The sequence below is a fragment of the Salmo trutta genome, chromosome 18, assembly GCF_901001165.1.
Source record: "Salmo trutta chromosome 18, fSalTru1.1, whole genome shotgun sequence".
Lineage (NCBI taxonomy): Eukaryota > Metazoa > Chordata > Actinopteri > Salmoniformes > Salmonidae > Salmo > Salmo trutta.
In genome coordinates this window covers 56,921,005-56,938,668 of record NC_042974.1, presented here as the reverse complement: position 1 = coordinate 56,938,668, position 17,664 = coordinate 56,921,005, and the positions used below count along the sequence as shown (strand labels likewise).

The 17,664-nt window shown below is 41.9% G+C and overlaps 1 protein-coding gene across 1 annotated transcript; it reads left to right on the top strand.

Moving 5' to 3' along the window:
* The first annotated feature begins 7,261 nt into the window (after positions 1-7,261).
* Positions 7,262-16,901, top strand: LOC115153555 (ADP-ribose glycohydrolase MACROD2). Its single transcript, XM_029699131.1, has 3 exons — positions 7,262-7,506; positions 10,823-10,930; positions 16,689-16,901. Exons 1-3 carry the CDS (start codon positions 7,470-7,472, stop codon positions 16,805-16,807), a joined length of 264 nt encoding a protein of 87 aa, XP_029554991.1. The 5' UTR covers positions 7,262-7,469; the 3' UTR covers positions 16,808-16,901.
* The last annotated feature ends 763 nt before the right edge of the window (positions 16,902-17,664 follow it).

Genomic DNA, 17,664 nt, shown 5'->3' with positions numbered 1-17,664 from the left:
AAACACCTCCCTCTGTAACTGGATCCTAGACTTCCTGACGGGCCGCCCCCAGGTGGTAAGGGTAGGTAGCAACACATCCGCCATGCTGATCCTCAACACGGGGGCCCCTCAGGGGTGCGTACTCAGTCCCCTCCTGTACTCCCTGTTCACTCATGACTGCACGGCCTGGCATGGCTCCAACACCATCATTAAGTTTGCCGATGACACAACAGTGGTAGGCCTGATCACCGACAATGATGAGACAGCCTATAGGGAGGAGATCAGAGACCTGACCGTGTGGTGCAAGGACAACAACCTCTCCCTCAATGTGATCAAGACAAAGGAGATGATTGTGGACTACAGGAAAAGGAGGACCGAGCACGCCCCCATTCTCATCGACGGGGCTGTAGTGGAGCAGGTTGAGAGCTTCAAGTTCCTTGGCGTCCACATCACCAACAAACTAACATGGTCCAAACACACCAAGACAGTCGTGAAGAGGGCACTACAAAACCTATTACCCCTCAGGAGAAGATTTGGCATTGGTCCTCAGAAACTCAAAAGGTTTTACAGCTGCACCATCGAGAGCATCCTGACGGGTTGCATTACTGCCTGGTATTGCAGCTGCTCGGCCTCCAACCGCAGGCACTACAGAGGGTAGTGTGTACGGCCCAGTACATCACCGGGACCAAGCTTCCTGCCATCCAGGATCTCTATACCTGGCGGTGTCAGAGAAAGGCCCTAAAAATGGTCAAAGACTCCAGCCACCCTAGTAATAGACTGTTCTCTCTGACACCGCACGGCAAGCGGTTCCCGAGGGCCAAGTGTATTCCCATGAGGCTCCTAAATAGCTTCTACCCCCCCCACCCACCACCTCTTCTACGCTGCTGCTACTCTCTGTTATTATCTACGCATAGTCACTTTAATAACTCTACCCACATGTACATATTACCTCAATTACCTCGACACCGGTGCACCCGCACATTGACTCTGTATCGGTTCCCCCTGTATATAGTTTTTTACTGCTGCTCTTTAGTTAATCATTTGTTATTCTTATCTCTTACTTTTTTGTTGTTGTTATTTTCTTAAAACTGCATTGTTGGTTAAGGTCTTGTAAGTAAGCATTTCACTGTAAGGTCTACACCTGTTGTATTCGGGGCATGTGACAAATACAATTTGATTTGATTTGATTTGACTTGTCTCAAGATGGCTATGTATATTCATAGTACGAGGCTAGTAGCATAGCATCTCTTTCTTGAAAACAGGCGGTTGACGTCAACAACCCTCATCAAATGTTCAAATAGTATTAAAGTAATGAGATGTATCCACCAATCCAAAGAAAGGATAGGTGGGAGCTAGACAGCCCGCTATGCCGCTTTGTGGACAATGACTCCCGTTGTTAGGGAGGAGAGATAAGTATCTTATCAGTATATGATGTTGTTGTTTATCTACCTTAGTTCAATGCACTGACTGTCAGTCGGCGTGGATAAGAGCGTCTGGTAAGTGACCAACATTTTAATGTAAAAACAAACACTTGCAAAGCATGCTGGGTATTATTTTAATGAGCTTCGCCCCCAAACAAGTTTTGGCCAGAGCGTACCAGATCCAAATCTCAACGTAATTTTGCTTACTGGGATACATCTTTATGTGAATTAACTACACAGAACAAAAATATAAACTCAACATGTAAAGTGTTGGTCCCATGTTTCATGAGCTGAAATAAAAGATCCCAGAAATGTTCCATAGGCACAAAAAGCTTATTCCTCTGAAACTTTGTGCACAAATTTGTTTACATCCTTGTTAGTGAGCATTTCTCCTTTGCCAAAGATAATCCATCCACCTGACAGGTGTGGCATATCAAGAAGCTGATTCAACAGCATGATCATTACACAGATGCACCTTGCGCTGGGGAAAATAAAAGGGCAATCTAAAATGTGAGTTTTGTCACAACACTGCCACAGATGTCTAAAGTGATGATGGAGCATGCAATTGGCATGCTGACTGCAGGAATGTCCACCAGAGCTGTTGCCAGATATTTTAACGTTAATTTCTCTTCCATAAGCCGCCTCCAGCGTCATCTTAGAGAATTTGGTAGTACGTCCAACCATTCTCACAACCGCAGACCACGTGTATGGTGTTGTGTGGGTGAGAGTTTTGCTGATGTCAACATTGTGAGCAGAGTGCCCCATGGTGGCGGTGGGGTTATGGTATTTTATCAATGGCCATTTGAATGCACAGAGATAACGGGACGAGATCATGAAGCTGGTTGAGAGAATGCCAAGAGTGTGCAAAGCAGTCATCAAGGCAAAGGGTGGCTATATTGAAGAATCTGAAATCAAAACTACATTTTGATTTGTTGAAAAAAATATTGGTAACTACATGATTCCATATGTTTTATTTCTTAGTTTTGATGTCTTCACTATTATTCTATAATACGATTGGTATACATATATATTGTGAGCGGACCAAGTCATTTGGTGTCACTCTAAAGTGGAAAGGTGGAATAAACGAGTCCAGAGTAGGTTTTCTTGATTCAACACAGTTCTCTATTGAGGGATTTCTGACAATACAAACACTCCAACACAGTCAACGAGAATCTCCAAAGGAACAACATACATCTTCTTTAGATGACACAGGATCACATTACGATTATCTTCAAACTATAACAACAATCACATATTCGTCACTGTCTTAATGGATCTTCTTGGATAGCACCTCTCTCTCCGTAGCCATTCTCCAGAGATAGTTTATCTTCCCCCCTTCTTGCTGGTTCCATCCTCTCTCTTGTAGGGGAAAGAGAATATCTCATTAGTACCGTCAGCTGTGCTTAATTGACTCTGGTTACCTGGTCTCACATGCCTTGTTGGGCTACTATCCGTGATCCCAGCCTGCCCTCTGGTGGTCCTTCCACAATATACACTACCGTTCAAAAGTTTGGGGTCACTTAGAAATGTCCTTGTTTGTGAAAGAAAAACATATTTTTCATCCATTAAAATAACATCAAATTGATCCGAAATACAGTGTTGACATTGTTAATGTTGTAAATGACTATTGTAGCTGAAAATGGCAGATTTTTTAATGGAATATCTACATAGGCGTACAGAGGCCCATTATCAGCAACCATCACTCCTGTGTTCCAACGGCACGTTGTGTTAACTAATCCAAGTTTATCATTTTAAAAGGCTGATCATTAGAAAACCTTTTTGCAATTATGTTAGCACAGCTGAAAACTGTTGTCCTGATTAAAAAAGCAATAAAACTGGCCTTCTTTAGACTAGTTGAGTATCTGAAGCATCAGCATTTGTGGGTTCGATTACAGGTTCAAAATGGGCAGAAACAAAGCACTTTCTTCTGAAACTAGTCTGTCTATTCTTGTTCTGAGAAATGAAGGCTATTCCATGTGATAAATGCTAAGAAACTGAAGATCTCGTACAACGCTGTGTACTACTCCCTTCACAGAACAGCGCAAACAGGCTCTAACCAGAATAGAACACCGCCATTGTTACATGTGCCGAATACAACAGGTATAGACCTTACAGTGAAATGCTTACTTACAAGCCCTTAACCAACAATGCAGTTTTAAGAAAAATAAGTGTTAAGTAAAAAATAGATAAGTAAAAAATGTGTGCGGGGGCACAGGTTAGTCGAAGTAATTGAGGTAATATGTGCATATAGGTAGAGTTAAAGTGACAATGCATAGATAATAAACAGAGAGATTAGTAGCAGCAGCATGAAAGGGGGGGGCGTCACACACAATGCAAATAGTCTGGGAATCCATTTGATTAGCTGTTCAGGAGTCTTATGGCTTGGGGGTAGAAGCTATTAAGAAGCTTCTTGGACCTAGACTTGGCGCTCCAGTACTGCTTGCCGTGCGGTAGCAAAGAGAACAGTCTATGACTAGGGTGGCTGGAGTCATTGACAATTTTTAGGGCCTTCCTCTGACACCGCCTGGTATAGAGGTCCTGGATGGCAGGAAGCTTGGCCCCAGTGATGTACTGGGCCATACACAATACCCTCTGTAGTGTGGCCGAGGAGGCCGAGCAGCTGCCATACCAGGAGGTGATGCAACCAGTCAGAATGCTCTCGATGGTGCAGCTGTAGAACTTTTTGAGGATCTGAGGACCCATGCCAAATCGTTTTAGTCTCCTGAGGGGGAATAGGCTTTGTCGTGCCCTCTTCACGACTGTCTTGGTGTGATTGGATCATGATAGTTTGTTGGTGATGTGGACGCCAAGGAACTTGAAGCTCTCAACCTGCTCCACTACAGCCCCGTCGACGAGAATGGTGGGGTGCTCGGTCCTCCTTTTCCTGTAGTCCACAATCATCTCCTCTGTCTTGATCACGTTGAGAGACCACACTTCCAGGTCTCTGACCTCCTCCCTATAGGCTGTCTCATCGTTGTCGGTGATCAAGCCTTCCACTGTTGTGTCGTCTGCAAACTTAATGATGGTGTTGGAGTCGTGCCTGACCATGCAGTCATGAGTGAACAGGGAGTACAGGAGGGGACTGAGCATGCACCCGAAGGGCAACCGTGTTCAGGATCAGCGTGGCAGATGTGTTGTTACCACCTGGGGGCGGCCCACCAGGATCCAGTTGAGGAGGGAGGTGTTTAGTCCCAGGGTCCTTAGCTTAGTGGTGTTGAACGCTGAGCTGTAGTCAATGAATAGCATTCTCACATAGGTGTTCCTTTTGTCCAGGTGGGAAAGGGCAGTGTGGAGTACAATAGAGATTGCATCATCTGTGGATCTGTTGAGGCAGTATGCAAATTGAAGTGGGTCTAGGGTTTCTGGGATAATGGTGTTGATGTGAGCCATGACCAGCCTTTCAAAGCACTTCATGGCTATAGACGTGAGTGCCATGGGTCGGTAGTCATTTAGGCAGATTACCTTAGTGTTCTTGGGCACAGGGACTATGGGGATCTGCTTGAAACACGTTTGTATTACAGACTCAGCCAGGGACAGGTTGAAAATGTCATTGAAGACACTTGCCAGTTTGTCAGCGCATGCTCGGAGTACACGTCCTGGTAATCCATGTGGCCCTGCGGCCTTGTAAATGTTGACCTGTTTAAAGATCTTACTCACATCGGCTATGGAGAGCGTGATCACACAGTCATCCGGAACAGCTGATGCTCTCATGCATGCTTTAGTGTTGCTTGCCTCGAAGCGCGCAAGTTAGTAATTTAGCTAATCTGGTAGGCACGTGTCAATGGGCAGCTCTGGGCTGTGCTTCCCTTTGTAGTCTGTAGTAGTTTGCAAGCCCTGCCACATCCAACGAGCGTCGGAGCCGCTGTAGTACGATTCAATCTTAGTCCTGTATTGACGCTATGCCTGTTTGATGGTTCGTTGGGGGGCATAGAGAGATTTATTATAAGCTTCTGGGTTAGAGTCCAGCTCCTTGAATGCGGAAGCTCTACCCTTTAGCTCAGTGTGGATCTTGCCTGTAATCCATGGCTTCTGGTTGGGGTATGTACGTACAGTCACTGTTGGGACGACGTCATCGATGCACTTATTGATGAAGCCAGTGACTGATGTGGTGTACTCTTCAATGCTATCGGAGGAATCCTGGAACATATTCCAGTCTGTGCTAGCAAATCAGTCCTGTAGCTTAGCATCTGCTTCATCTGACCACTTCTTTATTGACACTGGTGCTTCCTGCTTTAGTTTTTGCTTGTAAGCAGGAATCAGGAGGGTAGAAGTATGGTCAGATTTGCCAAATGGGGGGCGAGGGAGAGCTTTGTATGCGTCTCTGTGTGTGGAGTAAAGGTGGTCTAGGGTTTTTCTTCCTCTGGTTGCACATTTAACATGCTGATAGAAATTAGGTGAAACTGATTTAAGTTTCCCTGCATTAAAGTCCCCGGCCACTAGGAGCGCTACATCTGGATGAGCATTTTCCTGTTTGCTTATGGCCGTATACAGCTCATTGAGTGCGGTCTTAGTGCCAGCATTGGTTTGTGGTGGTAAATAGACAGCTACGAAGAATATAGATGAAAACTCTCTTGGTAGATAGTGTGGTCTACAGTTTACCACGAGCAAAACCTCGAGACTTCCTTACCATTAGATTTCATGCACCAGCTGTTGTTTACAAATATATACAGACCACCACCACTTGACTTACCAGAGGCGGCTGTTCTATCTTGCCGATGCAGCGTAAACCCTGCCAGCTGTATGTTATTCATGTCATCGTTCAGCCACAACTCAGTGCAACATAAGATATTACAGTTTTTAATGTACAGATGGCACAGATACAATGATGAGGCCTCTTTCCATATCTATGCTATGACCCTGCCCCATCCTCACCATCACCATCAAGCCTGCTGTCCAGATTGACAGAGGTACAGCCTGGCGTTGCTACCCGACGACCTCCCACATCAAGTGGTGGAGTAGGACGAATCAATCTAACCTGCCTCATGGCGCTTACCTGTGTGAAGCTAGCCACAATAAGCATTAGACACAATAATGGGATTTGCGGTTTGCATTCAAAATAATAGTTCCTCATTGAAACTGATTGGAACGGATACAAATTGTGGAATAATGTTATATTTGGACTAGATAATGCTAAACAAGGTTGGAATGTTGTATAAATAATTACAATAATTAATTAATTTGACAAAAAAACAGTAAAAAAACACTTCAATTGGGGAGGATGGGCTCATGGCAATGGCTGGAGCAGAATCAATGCAATAGTATCAAATACATCAAACACGTGTTTGATGTCATTCCATTTGCTCCGTTCCAGCCATTATTATGAGCTGTCCTCCCCTCAGCAGCCTCCACTGCTGTGGATGTATTAGATAATTGCATTTGGGGCCTACATATATGCACTGTACAGCCTTACCTATGAAGTTTGCACTCATGAAATGGGGCATCGGCCTACTACTCAGTGTCACCCAAAGCTTACAAATCAAAATTAAGTAAGGAAAGAGTTGGTAAGGTTGTACGGTGCATATATGTATGTCCCCATTGCAATTGTGCAGTCTAATACATAGAACTGTTTTTTTCATTGACAGTTCATTGTCAAATTAATGAATTATTGTATTTATTTGTAAGTTATATAACAACAGTCCAAACTTGTTTAGTATTATCTATTCCAAATATGGCATTATTCCACTATTTGTATCCGTTTGGATCAGTTTCAATGGGGGACTTTATTTTGAAGGCGAACAGCAAATTCCACTATTGTGGCCAATCACTCTGACTGCCACATCAGTCGCTCCTATCGCACATCTACTTCCTTGTCTCCGACAGCCAATCGCTTGGCCGTGATTCCAACAACGTAATTTACGGGGCTCATCACGCTAGGTTGCATCGAGCCTGCATTACTGGGGTCCATAGAAATCTTGACAGTTTCACAGGTGAGAGAGACGTCGTGGGTTAAGCTGCTAGCTCCGGGGTTGTTTTACTTTCTCTTTCAGTTCACCGGTCCTACCATACGCTTCGAGTCTGGGGTTGCCACAGTCAAAAAACACGAACTCCAAGTCCTATCACCACGGCACCATGAGCAGAAAGAAAAAGGACTGGAAGACAGAGAAAGGTAAGAAGACTTATTTTGGGGTTGGGGACCATTACAATGAATCTGTACAATCATCTCTCTCCATATCTCCCATGCCGTTACAGCTTGACCGTCTGCCATAGACTATCTATCTGACAGTCCAGGATATCGGTGAGCACCGGCTGTTGATTATAAGGCACTTATTATAGGGCTGGCTACATACACCAGCATCCCGACATATGCGAGCCCGCGAAGCCTACAGATGTTGCGCTAAGCAGGATGCGCCTGTGCCTGGTACCGAACCATATAAGACAAACGCACAATTACCACACCGCTGCTGTCATAACAGTAACCCACGTTTAGTTTACACACATATATACACACGGTGCGTTTGCGGACTTTAGCAAGGCAATACAGCAGCTACTCGAGGCTTGTCCAGTAGGCCGTGTATTTCTGCAAGTTCACCTGTTAGAATGAATGACAATGGCTCTCAAGACAGAGCCGACTGATAGATAAATAGGTAGGTAGCTAAGTCTATCATGGCATGAAGGGGCGATTGTTAACAGTTAGCTTATGTGTAATATGAGCCCAATGTTTTGCCTATGATACTATTTTCTTATTATGAATAACACATATTATGCTACATGGATATAGAGAGGTAATAATAACTGTTCTAGTTACGATGTTGTCAGGATTTTATCATGGGCTTAAGTGTGTTTTATTTGTCTATTTTCTTCTAACCATTCTTAAACACTTTCCTCAGGTATTAACACACTGCAGTGTATATATGTATTACTCTAATGTGAACCAGGCAAGATGTAGCCCACACACAACCCACTGCCCAGTAGGCTATTACAAAACAATCGGCATCTCTAAGAATTCTGTACCATTAGAAAGTGTTAGGCCTAGTCACAGCATTATAAAGTGGTAGGCCTAGTCACAGCATTATAAAGTGTTAGGCCTAGTCACAGCATTATAAAGTGGTAGGCCTAGTCACAGCATTATAAAGTGTTAGGCCTAGTCACAGCATTATAAAGTGGTAGGCCTAGTCACAGCATTATAAAGTGGTAGGCCTAGTCACAGCATTATAAAGTGTTAGGCCTAGTCACAGCATTATAAAGTGTTAGGCCCAGTCCCACCATTATAAAGTGTTAGGCCTAGTAACACCATTAGAAAGTGTTAGGCCTAGTCGCAGCATTATAAAGTGTTAGGCCTAGTCACACCATTATAAAGTGTTAGGCCTAGTCGCAGCATTATAAAGTGTTAGGCCTAGTCACACCATTATAAAGTGTTAGGCCTAGTCGCAGCATTATAAAGTGTTAGGCCTAGTCGCAGCATTATAAAGTGTTAGGCCTAGTCACAGATGCTCTCATTCTAGCTTACAATATGCTACTATAAGGCATTTTCCGTTTACATTTTAGTCAATTAGCAAGCGCTCTTATTCAAAGCGACTGGCAGGAGCAAGTAGGGTTTAGTGCCTTGCTCAAGGGGGGGCTCCCGAGTGGTGCAGTGGTCTAAAGCACTGCATCTCAGTGCAAGAGGCGTCACTACAGTCCCTGGTTTGAATCTAGGCTGTATCACATCCTGCCGTGATTGGGAGTCCCATAGGGCAGCGCACAATTGGCCCATCGTCGTCCAAGTCATTGAAAATAAGAATGTGTTCTTAACTAACTTGCCTAGTTAAATAAAGGTTCCATTTAAAAAATAAAAGGGCACTTCTGCAGATTTTTCACATTGTCGGCTCGAGGATTTCGACTCCGCGACCTTTGGTTACTATTCAAGCGCTGTTAACCGCTAGGCTACCCGCCACCCACCAACTGTAGTCAAAGTTCTCTCCTGCTCTGTTTTGTAAGTTTGCCCTATCATATGCACTCTTCACTGGCTGTTCACCTCCACACACAGTATAAACAGAGATGGCAGGTAGGAACAATCTCTGACGTAATCAAAGAGCTGAAATAACTCCCTTTTTGATAGTAATGAATAGTAATGCAGACCAGATTTTTCAGTGTTCCCCCTCTCTCCTCAGTTCTCATCACATTGTATGTATAAGTTATAAGTAGCCAGGTGAAAGTTTGTTTGTGAGAGCGACAGACCCTTGTAGGGCTGTACACCAAAGCACACTATTGTGTTTAATGACCAGCTAAAACTTTTCCCCTCCTTTAGTCATTCATGTAGAGTAAAACTACATCAGTCTGGGGAATGGAGGAACATGTTTAACAGTTTTAACCATACGGGGGGAGGGGGTGGAGTGACTTATGGAGTGGCTTATATAGTGACTGTAATATTCTTAGCTCAGCCTCACCTGAAAATCATGACACTTATTTCAAGTCTTACTTGAAAACGTTGTTTTACAAACACAACTTCCTGCATTAAATTAAGGAATTCACTTTTTTTTTTATGTATACATCACTGGCAGGTAGAATACTGCCATAAATACTGGAAAATACATGAAGTGCTGGCAACATGTAACAATGCTCTTATCAGACAAAAATACTATTTGCCCAGCAGAAATCTGGGAACCTAGCTCACCTCACCTCATCTTGCCTCAGTCTCTAAACTCTTCTCTCTGGTGCTGTAACAATATTCTGAGCCTGGATGTCCAGACTGGCTCTGTCCTACTATGATATTCTTAGCTCAGCTTCACCTGAACAACATGTCACCTATTTACATATGTCTTGTTTCATACGTTTTTGAACTTGAAAATGTACTATTTTGTCTGTTCCACGCTCACTCATTTGTTTGTGTGACAATTTTTGTTTGTTTGTTACTTTGTTACTTAAATTGACATTTTGGACTATTATGGACTATTATGTTCAAATATGGAGTAGTTTGTTCTAATATTGACTTATGTTCTAAAATGGAGTAGTTTGTTCTAATATTGACTTATGTTCTAAAATGGAGTAGTTTGTTTTAATATTGACTTATGTTCTAAAATGGAGTAGTTTGTTCTAATATTGACTTATGTTCTAAAATGGAGTAGTTTGTTCTAATATTGACTTATGTTCTAAAATGGAGTAGTTTGTTCTAATATTGACTTATGTTCTAAAATGGAGTAGTTTGTTCTAATATTGACTTATGTTCTAAAATGGAGTAGTTTGTTCTAATATTGACTTATGTTCTAAAATGGAGTAGTTTGTTCTAATATTGACTTATGTTCTAAAATGGAGTAGTTTGTTCTAATATTGACTTATGTTCTAAAATGGAGTAGTTTGTTCTAATATTGACTTATGTTCTAAAATGGAGTAGTTTGTTCTAATATTGACTTATGTTCTAAAATGGAGTAGTTTGTTCTAAAATTGACTTATGTTCTAAAATGGAGTAGTTTGTTCTAAAATGGTCTATTTATTCTTCCCTTCAGACAGAGTGTTGAGTATGTCATTGGAGGAGAGGCGTAAGGAGTACCGTCGGTCTGAATATGTACCTCTGGACCAAATCAACACCTGGAAACAGTCTCAGAGCACAGAAGGTGAGAGATACACTCAGAGGCCTTGTTTGAATTCTTCAGAAATCCTTCCTCCCTTCCTTCCTTCCTTCCTTCCTTACTTTCTTGAAGTAATCACAGGTCTGAATTGGTAGAGTATTGGTGAAAGTGACCTTACACCTATCCAATCACTAAAAAAATCTGTGCTTACCTCAAGGAAACAAGGAAGGAAGGATGTATTTCTAAAGTATTGGAACAGGTCCAGAGATCCCCACCAGAGCCTGAGCCTATTGATGTGGAGACTGCTGACTAATAATCAGGCTAAGCAATGAATCTGAACAATGAATAAGCTAGTTCACCTGAAGAGACATTCAAAGGGAACAACTTCCCAATTTCAATCTTCAACTCTAGCCTTTATAGTATTGCTTTTACTTGCCACCTCATGACATAACAGCTTAATAACACTGTCATAAGATTGACATAACCCTTCAAGGCCACCATCTTACGCTTATGACAACCAGCAAAGCGACTTTGCCGCTCTGTGTAATGCACTCCCATTAATAGTAACAGGGTCTGCTAAATGACTAACATGTAAATATCTCTTAGCCTCTGTGTCACACTGCTGTTAGTTTTTGTTGTTGTTGTCTGCATCATTTCCAACCTCAAATATATCTTTTTTGTAAATGTATACAAAAGATATACAGTGCCAGTCTAAAGTTTGGACACAACTACTCATTCAAGGGTTTTCCTTTATTTTACTATTTTCTACATTGTAGAATAATAATGAAGACATAAAAACTATGAAATAACACATATGTAATCATGTAGTAACCAAAAAAGTGTTAAACATATCAAAATATATCTTCTAAGTAGCCACTATTTGCCTTGATGACAGCTTTGCACACTCTTGGCAAACCAAAAATCTAAAATTTGGACTCATCAGACCAAAGGACAGATTTCCACCGGTCTAAACTCCATTGCTCATGTTTCTTGGCCCAAGCAACTCTCTTCTTCATATTGGTGTCCTTTTAGTAGTGTTTGTTTTGTTGCAGCAATTCGACCATGAAGGCCTGATTCATGCAGTCTCCTCTGAACAGTTGATGTTGAGATGTGTCTGTTACTTGAACTCCGTGAAGCATTTATTTGGGCTGCAATTTCTGAGGCTGGTAACTCTAATGAACTTGTCCTCTGCAGCAGAGGTAACTCTGGGTCTTTCTTTCCTGTGGCGGTCCTCATGAGAGCCAGTTTCATCATAGCGCTTGATGGTTTTTGCGAGTGCACTTGAAGAAACTTTCAAAGTTCTTGAAATGTTCTTTATTGACTGACCTTCATGTCTTAAAGTAATGATGGACTGTCATTTCTCTTTGCTTATTTGAGCTGTTCTTGCCATAATATAGACTTGGTCTTTTACTAAATAGGGCTGTCTTCTGTATACCACCCCTACCTTGTCCCAACACAACTGATTGGCTCAAACGCATTAAGAAAGAAATTCCACAAATTAACTTTTAACAAGGCACACCTGCTAATTGAAATGCATTCCAGGAGACTACCTCATGAAGCTGGTTGAGACAATTCCAAGAGTGTGCAAAGATGTCATCAATGCAAAGGGTGGCTATTTTGAAGAATCTCAAATCTGAAATATATTTTGATTTGTTTAACACTTTTTTTGGTTACTACGTGATTCCATATGGGTTATTTCATAGTTTTAAAGTCTTCACTATTAGTCTACTATGTATATAATAGTAAAAATAAAGAAAAACCTTGGAATGAGTAGGTGTGTCCAAACTTGTGACCGGTACTGTATATCTAAAAAAATATATACACTACCGTTCAAAAGTTTGGGGTCACTTAGAAATGTCCTTGTTTTTGAAAGAAAAGCACATTTTTTGTCCATTAAAATCACATCAAATTTATCAGAAATACAGTGTAAACATTGTTAATGTTGTAAATGACTATTGTAGCTGGAAACAGCAGATTTTTAATGGAATATCTACATAGGCGTACAGAGGCCCATTATCAGCAACCATCACTCCTGTGTTCCAATGTACATTGTGTTAGCTAATCCAAGTTTATCATTTTAAAAGGCTAATTAATCATTAGAAAACCCTTTTGCAATTATGTTAGCACAGCTGAAAACTGTTGTCCTGATTAAAGAAGCAATAAAACTGGCCTTCTTTAGACTAGTTGCATATCTGGAGCATCAGCATTTGTGGGTTCGATTACAGGCTCAAAATGGCCAGAAACAAAGCACTTTCTTCTGAAACTCGTCAGTCTATTTTTGTTCTGAGAAAGGAAAGGCTATTTCATGCGAGAAATTGCCAAGAAACTGAAGATCTCGTACATCGCTGTGTACTACTCCCTTCACAGAACAGCGCAAAGTGTCTCTAACCAGAATAGAAAGAGGAGTGGGAGGCCCCGGTGCACAACTGAGCAAGAGGACAAGTACATTGGTGTGTAGTTTGAGAAACAGACGCCTCACATGTCCTCAACTGCCATCTTCATTAAATAGTATCCACAAAACACCATTCTCAACGTCAACAGTGAAGAGGCGACTCCGGGATGCTGGCCTTCTAGGCAGAGTTCCTCTGTCCAGTGTCTGTGTTCTTTTGCCCATCTTAATCTTTTCTTTTTGTTGGCCAGTCTGAGATACGGCTTTTTCTTTGCAACTCTGCCTTATATATATACTATATACATTTTATGTACACAGCATATTTTACAATGGTAATCTTTTATTTGTTTTTAGTCCCGTCCTTCAGCTACCCTCAACCCCTCCCATCCATCAACCCTGTGATGTTTAATTCATGGTAAAAGACAGCTGCCCTTCAAGGGAAGAGACAAGGACAGAGGAATCAATCCAAGCCTGTAATCTTTTCAGTTTGCCCAACTCGCTTATAAAGTTAGCATTGTCTTGGAAAATAAAATGTTATCGTTGAGTTGTCAATGACTGTGATGAATAAGCTTTTTATATCAGATTGTACAATTTAACTCTTGACTAGACTACACTTTGACACAGACTAGTTTGGCCACATAATGTTAATAATAATATATTACATTTGTAAGGTGCTTTTCATTACAAGAATAATCTCAAAAGGGCATAAAATAAAAAATGTACTGTAGTAAAATGAATGAATAAATAAATAGGATAATATAACAAAAAACAATCAAAGTCTAGGTGGGTAGGCCAGCCAGTACCTGTATAGATACATGTTATACACACACACACACACACACACACACAACCTGCAGGCATGTGGTACTGACTGTATTGTAGGAATCAATGTTAAATGCCCAGTCTTTATTTCCATTAGATGCATAAGATCCTGGTCAAACGTAGTGCACTCTATTTGCAGTAGTGTGCCATTTGGAACAAAGTCCTGATGTGATTATCATGATCTGATGCCTGACACTGAATTCCCTGATGCCAGATGAATTGATTTAGTTGTGTGTGTGTGTGTGTGCCACAGTGGTAAAAATGTGGAAGTATTATTTTGAAGCTGTTTTTGGGGGTTTTGTAGATTCGATCCGAAATGTCGGTGGGCATATTTAGAAGAACCACAGGTGGCTGTTGGCTCATAGTAATGGCTTAAATGAATGGAATGGTATTTGATGCCATTCCATTCACTCTATTCCAGCCATTATTATGAGCCGTCCTCCCCTCACCAGCCTCCTGTGAGCAGAACACTTTTGTGAATTTGTGACTGCAGTACACATATGAATCTGTTTGAAGTTGGTGACTTTTTCATATATTCAGTACATACCCCTACCCCAGTTGTGTGTATCTGTCTGTCTATGTACGGTGCATTCGGAAAGTATTCAGACAAATTGACATTTCCATATTTTGTTACTTTACAGTCTTTTTCTAAAATTGATTTAATTGTTTTTTCCCTCATCAATCTACACACAATAGCCCATAATGATGAAGCAAAAACTGTTTTTTTTCTCCACATTTTAGCAAATGTATTAAAAATAAAAAAACTGAAATATCACATTTACATAAGTATTCAGACCCTTTACTCAGTACTTTGTTGAAGCACCTTTGGCAGCGATTACAGCCTTGAGTCTTCTTGGGTATGACACTACAAGCTTGGCATACCTGTATTTGGGGAGTTTCTCCCGTTCCTCTCTGCAGATCCTGTCAAGTTCTGTCAGGTTGGATAGGGAGTGTCGCTGCACAGCTATTTTCAGGTCTCCAGAGATGTTAGATCGGGTTCAAGTCTGGCTGGGCCACTCAAGGACATTCAGAGACTTGTCCCGAAGCCACTCCTCCTTTGTCTTGGCTGTGTGCTTAGGGTCATTGTCCTGTTGGAATTCTGAGGTCCTGAGCGCTCTGGAGCAGGTTTTCATCAAGGATCTCTCTCTACTTTGCTCCGTTCATCTTTCGCTCGATCCTGACTAATCTCCTAGTCCCTGCCGCTGAAAAACATCCCCACAGCATGATGCTGCCACCACCATGCTTCACCGTAGGGATGGTGCCAGGTTACCTCCAGATGTGACACTTGGCATTCAGGCCAAAGAGTTCAATCTTGGTTTCATCAGACCAGAGGATCTTGTGTCTCATGGTCTGAGAGTCCTTTAGGTGCCTTTTACTGAGGAGTGGCTTCAATCTGGCCACTCTACCATAAGGGCCTGATTGGTGGGGTGCTGCAGAGATGCTTGTCCTTCTGGAAGGTTCTCCCATCTCCACAGAGGAACTCTGGAGCTCTGTCAGAGTGATCATCGGGTTCTTGGTCACCTCCCGGACCAAGACTCTTCTCATCCGATAGCTCAGTTTGGCCGGGAGGCCAGCTCTAGGAAGAGTCTTGGTGGTTCCAAACTTCTTCCATTTAAGAATGATGGAGGCCACTGTGTTCTTGGGGACCTTCAATGCTGCAGAAATGTTTTGGTACCCTTCCCCAGATCTGTACCTCAACACAATCCTGTCTTGGAGCTCTACGGACAATTCCTTTGACCTCATGGCTTGGTTTTTACTCTGATATGCACTGTCAACTGTGGGACCTTACATAGACAGGTGTGAGCCTTTCCAAATCATGTCCAATCAATTGAATTTACCACAGGTGGACTCCAATCAAGTTGTAGAAACATCTCAAGGATGATGAATGGAAACAGGATGCACCTGAGCTCAATTTCGAGTGTCATGGAAAAGGGTCTGAATATTTATGTAAATAAGGTATCTGTTTTTTTAATACATTTGCAAACATTTTTTAAAACCTGTTTTCGCTTTGTCATTATGGGGTGTTGTGTGTAGATTGTAAGAAACATTAGCTCAGTTGGTAGAGCATGGTGTTTGCAACGCCAGGGTTGTGGGTTCGATTCCCACGGGGGGCCAGCACAGAAGAAAAAAAAAATGAAATTAAATGTATGCATTCACTACTGTAAGTCGCTCTGGATAAGAGCGTCTGCTAAATATGTAAAATGTAAATGTATTTAATCCATTTTAGAATAAGGCTGTAACATCACAAAATAAGGGAAAGGGTCTGAATACTTTCCGAATGCACTGTTTGTCTGTTAGTGTGTTTGTCTGTCTGGCTGTGTTTGTCTGGCTTGCTGGCAGGCTATGTGTTTGTGTCTGTAAGTTTACTCTTTTAAACCCTCAATGATGCACTAGCCTATAGGGCAACAACGATATGGCTCATTCCAGATGGACAGTGACAAGAAGAACTAAGCTAAAAAAACAAGTCATCTGTCTTTATTTCTGGTCCTATTTTTAAGAGTACCAGTACGGTGTAGCTAATGAACAATCCCCTGCTCTTGTGTACCTGTAAGGTGTGGCTAATGAACAATCCCCTGCTCTTGTTGTTTCTAGTGACAGAGGAAGAGGAGGGAAAGGACCTTCTGAGAGACAAAGTATCTCTCTACAAGGGTGACATCACCATCCTCGAGGTCGATGCCATAGTTAACGCAGGTACGGTGCTTTGTTATTAACTTACATTGGTTTGATGCGGGAGTTTGTCAAACTATGGCTATTAGCACGGCATTTTGCTGTGTTTGCACTGCTTTAATGCTGATGTTTATGAAACAAGCCATGCCTATGGTGAACAGTTGTTTCACACTACAACCTCATGACATGTAAACAGTTTTTCTGTGCTTGTTAATGCTGGTAAGGTGCTTTTAAAATTGAGTTACACTGGTTTAATGTAGGAACCTGTGAAACAAGCAAAACCATGTTTTTTCTGTGTATGTTATTTCTGATAAGGTGCTTTATAAATGAACTTTCAACAGTTCAGAGGGTGTGAAATCAGCAAAAGCTGGGGTTTTTCATCATCTATGGAAAGTTTTTTTCACGCTACTAACTTACAACATGCAGGCAGTGTGATTTATGAGTTTGCTGCCCTCTAGTGTTGGTGGGTGTAAAGTGCTGACTCTTGCTGGATTGATTGGTGGATTGTGGGTCATTGAAACAAATATGGTGAATCATTGACTTTGAGCAGTTCTGCAGTAGTTCATTGTGGGGTGAGAGAAAACATCATTCCTATTTCAGGATTTGGCTGCTAAGACTTGCCTTGAGGGCCACACTTTTTGTGGACCTGTGTGGGATACAGTGAATGATGTGAGCGTATGTTTTTAATGTAGAAGTAAGAGTAATGTGGTTACTAGTAGTCTGGTTAATGAACAGCCCGTTATCTGTAGAAGCTCACTAAGTGTGTGTGTGTGTGTGTGTGTGTGTGTGTGTGTGTGTTCTCTTACTGGTATTTTATTCTGACAGGTGGTTTGAGAGATTAGCAGAGTAGTAAGTAGTTCACTTCCTTGTCTGTTGTTATTCACACCAACCTATGGCAGAG

Excerpts from the sequence above, each read along its gene's own strand:
- LOC115153555 (XM_029699131.1), top strand. The coding sequence starts at position 7,470 with ATGAGCAGAAAGAAAAAGGACTGGAAGACAGAGAAAG. Across the intron at positions 7,507-10,822 it reads GGACTGGAAGACAGAGAAAG|ACAGAGTGTTGAGTATGTCA; the intron begins GTAAGAAGACTT and ends TCTTCCCTTCAG. Across the intron at positions 10,931-16,688 it reads ACAGTCTCAGAGCACAGAAG|TGACAGAGGAAGAGGAGGGA; the intron begins GTGAGAGATACA and ends TGTTGTTTCTAG.